This window comes from Abramis brama (genome assembly GCF_963993115.1).
Source record: "Abramis brama genome assembly, chromosome: 10".
Taxonomy (NCBI): domain Eukaryota; kingdom Metazoa; phylum Chordata; class Actinopteri; order Cypriniformes; family Leuciscidae; genus Abramis; species Abramis brama.
Genome location: NC_139972.1, coordinates 24,507,711 through 24,518,063, shown reverse-complemented (window position 1 = coordinate 24,518,063; position 10,353 = coordinate 24,507,711). Strand labels below are relative to the sequence as shown.

The window sequence follows — 10,353 nt, the reverse complement described above, 5'->3', positions numbered from 1 at the left end:
AATAATAAATGAAAATACAATAAACATATAATCACATTATTAAATGAAATATATAATTGTATTATAAAATAAAATGAAATGTTTTTTTTAAATAAAATTAGTAATTGCAAATATGTCTCAGAAAAGTCAAATTGTTTCTTTTTATAAAAATGATATTTAGTTATTTAGAATTTAGTTCTGAGGAAAGATCTATAATAATTTGAATGTTTGCAGATGCTGTTTGATATTTTATCTAATGCAATGAAATTCACAAATTTGGAATTCTGTCTAAATTGTGCAAATACTTGGGTCATTATATAGACCCACAGTCAAGTTTCCATATACTTTTATGACAAAAATGTATGAATTGGCCCAAACTATAAAACTATTATAAATTATATTAAATGTGAAGATAAAAATCAGAGTGTTCCATAGCCAACCTGTATCCTACTGTTACCCCAGTCTGCCACAATAATATTCCCATTGCCATCAACAGCCACACCGGTGGGTGCGTTGAACTGGCCGTTCCCTTCTCCATGCGATCCAAATTTAAACAGGAACTCTCCATCAGCATTGTAAACCTGCAAAAAGCCATAAATCAAACAATCCATGTTAAATCCAGAGGGAAAAAAAAGACCAAATGTGTATCAAAACAAGCATCTTTTAATTTTCAAAAGTTGAAATGTCATTAATTAAAGGCAGAACATAAAAACAGACAGCAGACCTGGTTAGATTTGGATGAATATGGCATGTGGAACAATTTAAGCAATAAAAGGGAAGAGCTCAGCATACCTTAACAGAATGATTGTGAAAGTCTGTCACAACAATTTCATTCTTGTTGTTTATCGCCACAAAATGGGGACCTTATGGCCATAGAAGGAGAGAGAAAGAGAGAGAGAGAGTTACTGTTACATTCAGAAGATGTTCTTTTGTTTCTAAGGAAGTCTGGCAGCACAGAGAACACTTGATTTATGAAACCTCCACCTGCGCGCGCACACACACACACACACACACACACACACACACACACACACACACACACACACACACCAAAAACATTTCTCTCAGCATTGCTCTCTTTATGTGGGTAATCAATTATCTTACAATGCTTTCATTGTTTTCTGTTTTTTTTGTTTTAAAATGACCTCATTCAATAATCAATAATACAATCTACAAAGAGAAATAGTTCATCTAAAAATTAAAAAGAAGTTGAATACGCACTGAAGGCAGGGCCAGATTTACTCTGCTTTGGCTCAGTTGGTGTATTCAGAGTACTTTTGTCTGCAGAGAAACAGAAAATTAAAACATAATCTGGCCATGAATTAAATGCTCAAGACCAGTGCAGTAGCACAAGAACCTTGACAAAATAAGAGACATCACCTGCAAATTGCCTCTCTGATGTTCCTTTGGCACCAAATTTGGTCACCAGTTTGCCGTTGGATTGGAAAATGAAGACACAGCAGGCCTTGTTGTCTGCTGTGATAATATGACCATTCTTATCCACAGCCACTCCTTTAGGACCCATCAGCCGACCTGCCCCGATTTTATTCTGCCAGAAAGCCAAATAAAACACATTAGCACTTGATTAGCAACTAATTAATCAAATCACTGTGGTAGACATTTGTAGAGAGTACCACAAGCAACATAAATCAGTAAAATTTGATGCTTGGAAAAGTGAGTTAATAATAATAATAATAATACTTCATTACATTTTATTTAATTCGAGATTTATGATAGTTTTAAAGGATTTTTAGAATGAATTTTACTCATCAATTTATCATTTAATAATTTTTCAACTGTCACCATTCTTCTGTTTATTTAATCATATACTAATTCTTGTCACTTTAGATTTTCCCCATAATCACATGTTAAAGGTCCCGTTCTTCGTGATCCCATGTTTCAAACCTTAGTTAGTGTGTAATGTTGCTGTTAGAGCATAAATAATATCTGTAAAATTATAATGCTTAAAGTTCAATGCCAAGCGAGATATTTTATTTAACAGAAGTCGCCTACATCGAACGGCCCGTTTGGACTACATCCCTCTACTTCCTTCTTTAATGATGTCACTAGAACTGTTTTTTGGCTAACCTCCGCCCACAGGAATGCTCCCTCAACTCTACCGAAATTCGTTTATGTACTTGCGCACTTCTTATAACTTACTGTGTTTACTCAGCTCTTACGGTGATTTTCTGAAGTAAAACTGACGCTTCATCTTTTGTGTGATGTAACGTTACAATAAACTTTATTAAACTCATCAGTATGTTTGATCATCATTCAGACAGCAGACTTGTAGGCTATTAATAAACAATGGATACATACAAGCAGATGACAAATACGTTATAATAACCGTAATTAAACTACTAAACTATACCTGTTTCATCTCTATGCAGCACTCTGACTCTGTAGGCATTATTGTCCGACTCGAAATGAACACCGTTACTGAGAGTTTCTGATATTATCATCATTCCGTGAGGTGAAATTGTCCCGAGAGACTGAGCGCGAGCTCATGAAGCTCCGCCCCCTGGGTCGTCCAGCAGCAGCTTATTTGCATTTAAAGGGCACACACTAAAACAGCGCGTTTTTCTGTGCCCCAAAAAATGACAATTTAAACATGCTGTAAAAAATGATCTGTTGGGTATTTTGAGCTGAAACTTAACATACACACTCTGGGGACATCAGATACTTATTTTACATCTTGTGAAAAGGGGCATAATACGGGACCTTTAAAAAGGTCATATTATGAACTTTTACTAAGTCTTGTTTTTGTGGTGTACTAGAATATACTTTCATGCTTGATTATTCAAAAACTGCTTTATTTTTCACATATTTTACATTATTACAGCACCTCTCTCCCCAGTCTGGCTCAAACACGCCAATTTCGATGAAGCCCCTCCTTCCGAAATATGAAATGTGCTGTGATTGGTTTGCTGGCCCAGTGTGTTGTGATTGGCACCGCTTAGCGCATGTTCAGGAAATGTCCCACCCCTCCATAACTGCGAGTTCTGCTCTGGTGTAAAGGTTACGGATGGTATCAATTTCAAACCGATTCGAGCCTGATTCAGACCCTGACAATGTTAACAAACAAGAGGATCAAACAATAACAAACAACAGAACAGATTTTTATGCACAGACTTTGCAAGCACGGATTTCACAGGACGCTTCAGCGTGGTATGTTTTTTGTAATTTCCTTATACATTATAGGTACGATGTTATCCACCAACTAAAGTAATACAGACAGTAATCGATTACAAAACCATGGCTAATTTTCCTAAGGAGCAGTGAACCGTCTTACAAAAGCAAGCGCTTACAAAACGCATCCCTGAAGTGTCAGCAGAGCCAGAGATTGTGTCAACTAGACTCTCCCCTGTGAAGGCCTCATCGACACGACAGCCATCAGCACTGATCCTCAACAAACCCGTCTCCATACCGGTGTGACTCCAATCTTCAACCAGATGGAACTGGATAATATTCTGATTGTTCCAAACCAATCTGACTTCTGACCTGTAATGCTGCCTGAATCATAATCATACACTGTTCGTTCATTGGCCAGAGGTGAACTGGCCCCCGACTGAGCCTGGTTTCTCCCAAGGTTTTTTTCTCCATTCTGCCACCTGATGGAGTTGTGGTTCCTTGCCACTGTCGCCTTTTTCCACCTTGGCTGCCATTGGCTTGGCTTGCTTAGTTGGGGACATTCAATTTAACATTTAATTTAATATTCAACAATAATATTGATCTGCCTGTACTGACACTATTATACAAGAACTGAACTGAGCTGGATGATGACATCACAGTTTACTCCAGAGCGGCTATATATATATAAATGAACTAAATTAATAACTTTTTTAAAACAAAAATGAAACATCACTGAACTTACTTAAGCTGGACTGTGACGCTATTTTCTTCTGAAAACAAACTTTTTTGCATTATTTTCCTGTTATCTCTGTAAATGCTTTGAAACAATCTGTATTTTAAAAAGCGCTATATAAAATAAATGTGACTTGACAAGCAACAGAAATCAAGCTGTTCTCCATAAAAGGTGTAGCGCACAGATAAACGTTGGGGTTATAATGTACAGGAACAGTGTTTAAAATAAGTTAACCACGCTAAGTTCGTCAGCCTTAGGAATGTCAAACAAATGAGTTTTGGACACAGAGTGGACAAAACAGTGTCTCTTTGACATAGCGACAACACTGTCTTCTCTAATGCAGCTCAACCAGGCCTTGTCCCCTTTTTGCGTATTATTTAAGTGAGTAACATTGTGACTTCATAAGATCCAGGAAAAATCACAAACGAGTCGTTCGTTGTAGTTCTTGGAAAGTGAATTCTGTTAAATAAAATATCTCCCTTTGGAGTGGACTTTGAGCTTTGTTACCTTGCAGATCTTTTTCTAAAACAGCAACATTACACGCTAACTAAAGTGGAAAAAGTGGAAAAGCATAACAGGACCCCTTTAATGAGGAGGGCGTGTCTAGAATGTGTGTAAAATACATGGGTTTTTTTGTATTGTAAGTTTTTAATGTTCAAAAACTATGATGAACGAAATCACAGTTTATATTTTATTTTATTGTTAAATTATATTAAATTTTAAAATCCCAAAACTAATTTTCTATGATTTCTAGAATTATGTTTTATTTTATCATTTTAAAAAGTTATTAATGAATTACAAAATTTTATTATAATTTTAATGCATTTTATTTTTAATGTATTTAATTCTTTTTTATATTAATAATTTTTTAACAATTAAAACTGCAATCATAAAAGAAAGGCAACTTACCTTAAACTTGCCGTCTGGGGAGAAGATGTTGAGCCATCTGTTGTCATAGTCGGCCACAATAATGTCGCCATTCATGTCAACTGCAACACCAGTGGGGCGCTGGAGCTGGCCAGGGGAGCGACCTCTGACCCCGAACTTCAATTTGAATTGACCCTCATTGGAGAACACCTATAAGATTACAGAATACACCAAAACTGATTTTGGCTACACAGTCTACATTTATTCATATATTTACTTGTTAAAGGATTAGTTCACTTTCAAATAAAAATTTCCTCATAATTTCCTCACCCCCATGTCATCCAAGATGTCCATGTCTTTCTTTCTTCAGTCGAAAAGAAATTAAGGTTTTTGAGGAAAACATTCCAGGATTTTTCTCCATATAATGGACTTCAATGGCAACCAACGGTTTGAAGGTCCAAATGTCAGTTTCAATGCAGCTTCAAAGTCTCTACACGATCCCAGCTGAGAAATAAGGGTCTTATCTAGCGAAACTATCGGTCAAATAAAAAAATAAAAATAAAAAAAATGAAATTATAGAAATTCCAAAGTGATGACATAATGCATGGCGCATCTCAGAGATAGTACAAGACGGTCATTTGTGGTTAAAAAGTATATAATTTGTATTTATTTTTTTAAATGACCGATCGTTTCGCTAGATAAGACCCTTATTTCTCGGCTGGGATCATGTCGAGCTTTTGAATCTGCATTGAGACTGACATTTGAAGCTTCAAACCGTTGGTTGCCATTGAAGTCCATTATATGGAGAAAAATCCAGGAATGTTTTCCTCAAAACCCTAAATTTCTTTTCGACTGAAGAAAGAAAGACATGGACATCTTGGTGAGTAAATTATCAGGAAATTTTTATTTGAAAGTGAACTACTTCTTTAAAGGTGGCCGACAGGCTGCTTAGTGTTACCTGTATGCACTGGTTGTTGCTGTCGGCTACTACGATTCGTCCGTTGCTGGTGGTAGAGATGCCCTGCAGGTTGGAGAACTCCCCCCGCTCTCGCCCCCGCGTCCCTGTCACATCAAATAAGAGCTGAGCTGACACATTCTGACGCAGGCCAACAATAAAGCACAATGCAGAAATGACCTTTTCATCTTTAAAGATTAACTTTTTCCTTTACCATGTCCCTTTAGGGGCTCCGTAGATTTACAGTGCAAGTATTTTTCGTTTCAAAAAAATATACGTTTCATACCAATTTGCTAAGCAATTCCTGTGACATTGAAAATTCCATGACTTTAAGATTATATACATTTCCATGGCTGGAATCTCATTTAGTACAAAGAAAAAGTTGAAAATATACTTAGTTTAAACCTTCACATACCAAAATATATTACAAACTGCACTTTTAAAGTATATTTACAATCTGAAATGTATCTTAAATATGTATTATTGGATTTCAGGATACAATCTGATGTAAAGATGTAAAATGAAACACCCTACTCTTAACTCACCCACTCTAAAGATGAGTTCATCCTCTATGGGATTCTCCTTCTTCTTCGTTGTACTGTACATACTTGAGGGTCTGCGCACCGCCTTCTGGCGCACATGTCCTCCAGCCCCTCCACCTGCTCCGGGAGACTTCACGCGCCTCTTCACGTCGTCGGGCGACTGCGGGGCGTCGCAGGGTTTAATGGCTCGCAGGCGAAAGGGGCTGCCCCTCACAGGCTGCCCGTAGAGCAGGACGGAGAAGGAGAACTCGCCCTCTGAGCGGAGCGTGTAGCCGATCTCGTAGGTGCCGTTCTTGTTGTCTGTTATGTCTGTTTGGGTGACGGTTGCATCTGGACCGCAGATCTGAGCCCTCAGGGCAGCATTTCCAGTCTTTACTAGCTCACCGTCTTTGTCCTAGGGAAGGCAGTTGAAGACTTATGCTACGAAGTACGAACCTAAATCGACCTACAGCATTTATTAGGACAGACCCTCTGAAGCAACATGTGGTTTGTGCTTTGCTCATTTTATTAGATCAAACCTACAACAACATGCATTTTCTGTAAAGCTGCTTTTAAACAATGTATTGTGAAAAGCGCTATACAAATAAATTTGAACTGAACTGAACTGATTTAATTTTTAATTTTAAGATTAGACATTAATAACATTTTAATAATATATACATCATTCTTTTAATAAAGTAAATGATAAAAATAAATCAATTTAAAAAGTATAAAAATTACAAAAATAATTATAATTTATACATTTATATATAAAGATTTACATAATTTAATTTGAATATATAGTTAAATTATTATTTCAAATAATATACTTAGATATTAGATATTATTATTTATTTTCATAAAGATATCTTATTTTTTATAATATTTAAATAATAAACTATTTGTCAATAATAAATAAATAAACATTTAATACATTTAAAATTAATTATAATTTTTTTTTTTTTTACAATAAATAAACATTCAAATGAAATAAAAAAGCATTACTTTATAATGATTACTTAATTTTTTTACTTCACATTTTAATTTCTTGTAATGTTATTGTTTATATTTCTATCATTCATTTTAAATGTATTATAATATTGTTTAATTTATTATTGATTATTTATGTATCAGACAGAACTTTTATCACTTCAATTCTAATTAAGTCTAATTACATAAGTGTCTTATTCACAAATGAAATATATTACAACACTGACTGATTTATGAATCTATCACAATGTAATACAGACTTTGCAAAGAGGCTGTTTTTGAACAATGGAGCAGTGTAAATTATATTGGACACAATAAAAGGTTAAGTTACAGAATGCTAGAACTCAAACACAAGATTGACACTACTAACCTTTGTGGTCACTGTAACAGTGGTGTTTTGCCCGACAACAGCATGTCTGAGACCCTCTCCAGTAGCCACGCTGGTGTGGCCCACAGCGCTGGTGGTGAGCAGGACTCCCAGGTTCTGTATGGAGCGACGCAGCCCCTCTGTCTCCACCTGACAGTCCAGGTGTCCGTTCTCATGGGGCTGCTCAGGGAAAGCATGGCGGGCGAGAACGCCCATCCGCTCTCCCATCTGCTTCTGCACCAGGAGCACCTCAGTGGGGCTGCCGTGGTTCAGTGCCTGCTCTGTGAAGCTGCAACTGCTCTGGATGTTCTCCTTCCCTTGCAGTAATGCAGTGAGTTGGGTCTGCAGCACCTGCAACAACAGTCGATATAATTACAATTATGCATCCACATAATAGCATATGGGTTTGAAATTATGTGAGGGTGAGTAAATAATGGCAGAATTTAAAATACTGAGTGAACTATGCTTTTGAGGAGTAAGCTTTTCACCTTCTGCTTGGTGCTGCAGATGTTCTCCAAGTCAGTGATGAGGGCAGTCTTGCGCTGGGTAAGTGCTTTCTCTAGTTCCTCGAATGTATTGCTGATCTCGCTCACTGCCTCATTCTTCCTGTCTGTGAGCTGCCTGGAGATCTCATTTACCAGCTCTATAGCTACAGTCAGTTGAGGAAGCCTGCAGATGCAGAATGAGGACAATGTTCAGCCAAACTTTCCATAAGGATGTCATAGTGTGACTCCAGTAGTTGCAAACACAGCAGATACTACATACAACATGTTTAAAAAGAAGGGAAAACAAGATTGTAGTATTTTATTATTTCATTTATTCCCATTTAAATAACTGAGCTTTAAACCTTAAGAATGATTCAGTGTATAAAGAACGGGTTAAAATGAGCTGCTGGCTCGGATTAACAGCAAGCTTAATATTATTTCTGGCTGCGTGAACCTGTTGCGGATTGCATCCAGCTGGTTCTTCAGCGCGCCTTTGTGCTGCTCCAGAACATCCCGCAGTGGAACGGTCACATGTTCTCTGTGCTCTCCCTCTGTGCACTCCAAACACATGGCCGTTTCACAAGACTCGCAGTAAAACTCCATGACCTGCAGAGGGCGGCAAAAACTCATTGAAATGCTGAACACTGATGGGAAAAGACTGAAATAAAAAAATATATAAATATTAGCTGAAGTAAAATAAAATATAAATATCAGATTATAAAACTTCTATTTGAAAAACTTTGAATTAGAAATATTGCATTGACAACTATCTGAAATAAATAGGTTTAAGTTGAAGTACTAAAATGACTAAAACTAAAATAAAATGTAATTACACTTAAATAGAAATATATATTTCAAACAATAAAAATGACAAAAGCACATAATAAAATTATTAAATTTAATTTTAAAATAGTACAAAGATTAAAAACAACTTAAAATGTATTGTTGGTATAATAATTAAATGATGAATAATTTAATATAATAAATTAATTTGGTAAAATAAATCTGAAATAATAATAATACTATTAATATATATATATATACAAATTGAAAATTAATATTTTAAAATTCAAATTATAACAGTATATAAATAATATCAAAATAGCACTTCTGGTAAATAAGAATTAGGTTGATGTATTCATAAGGACATAACTAAAAATTATAATAATTACAACTTAAAGGCTGCAAATGTCCCAATACTTGTGCCATCTACTTGTTCAAATGTATATATTTTTCCTATCAGCAGCGAAGTATGTACATTTAGCTCATAGTAGGAGGCCACTGCACTACTCCCATCTGTACTGGCCTGTCAGTATGTGTGGGTGCTCACCTTGCCCTCGTGGTTGGGGCAGGACAGGGGTGGGGCATATGTAGCAGCACCGGCTGAGTCCAGCCCACTGGAGGCCTCGGGACGGGTGCAGTCCTGCTCTCTCTGCAACACCTCCATCAGATTAGTTATGAAGAAATTGTTCTGCAGTGCTGCAACACCCTTTTCTGGTAGGATGGAGGTCTGTCTGCACACTGGGCAGGACAGGGTCAAGGACTGAGGGGGGATGTAGTTCTGGAGGCATCTATGATGAAAACATAGTGCAAGACATAAAAGCAAGCTGTGAAGATTTCCCTCCACATCAAGTGGATCGTAAAAGAAGATGTAACCCAAGACATGGTAACCTTAAATCTCAGTAGTGAATATTTTGACAGAATGATAGAAAATAAAAGTAGTTAACAGTCATGTGAGGACATATGATCTGTTTATAAAATCTGAGGCTCACATTCCAGGTCAGTGACGGCAGAGGGAATATGGTCATCTCTGTCTTTGCTTTACAGGGCGGTTTCTAAACATTATGTCATACGACAGCCATTCTAAACCAAAATCCAGCATCTGGGTCATTGCTTTCTTACAATTCTGGAAGCCCAGGAAGAGCATTAAGTCAAACTGTACATGTTCGCTGGCACAGTGGATCTGAGTGGGGTATTTCAATTCATTCTCTATAGGAGGTGAGCGGCAGACCTGCACAGAGAAGTGTGCGGTTTACAACAGAGTGGCAAGAGTGTTGAAATCTTGGGAAATCTTAACCTTTATGCAATGAGTGGTGAAAAACAATGGGCGGCAGCCAATCACTGTGAGGTGAAGGCAGTGACGTCTGTCACAACCATTTAAATTTTGACTAAATTAGATTAGTTTGTTTAATATTTTAGTACAACTTTTAAATTTAATAAATATTATTTTGTAAAATTCTCAATGTGGCTAGACTGTTGTGGGATTTAAAAAAATATATTATGACATTTATATGTGTACTTGGACAATCCAGAAATAATAATTT

At 36.5% G+C, this 10,353-nt stretch overlaps 1 protein-coding gene across 2 annotated transcripts in view; it reads right to left on the bottom strand.

The window, feature by feature from the left end:
• Positions 1-10,353, bottom strand: part of trim3a (tripartite motif containing 3a) — a 30,247-nt gene that overhangs the window by 2,613 nt on the left and 17,281 nt on the right. For both annotated transcript variants that reach the window (XM_084126981.1, XM_084126980.1), the window contains exons 3-13: positions 9,360-9,600; positions 8,484-8,635; positions 8,033-8,213; positions 7,548-7,895; positions 6,212-6,602; positions 5,670-5,773; positions 4,754-4,921; positions 1,360-1,528; positions 1,201-1,260; positions 772-842; positions 420-560 (exon numbers count right to left, since the gene is read on the bottom strand). In XM_084126981.1, coding sequence (XP_083983107.1) covers positions 420-560; positions 772-842; positions 1,201-1,260; positions 1,360-1,528; positions 4,754-4,921; positions 5,670-5,773; positions 6,212-6,602; positions 7,548-7,895; positions 8,033-8,213; positions 8,484-8,635; positions 9,360-9,600 — 2,026 coding nt within the window. The remainder of the gene's footprint in view (positions 1-419; positions 561-771; positions 843-1,200; positions 1,261-1,359; positions 1,529-4,753; positions 4,922-5,669; positions 5,774-6,211; positions 6,603-7,547; positions 7,896-8,032; positions 8,214-8,483; positions 8,636-9,359; positions 9,601-10,353) is intronic.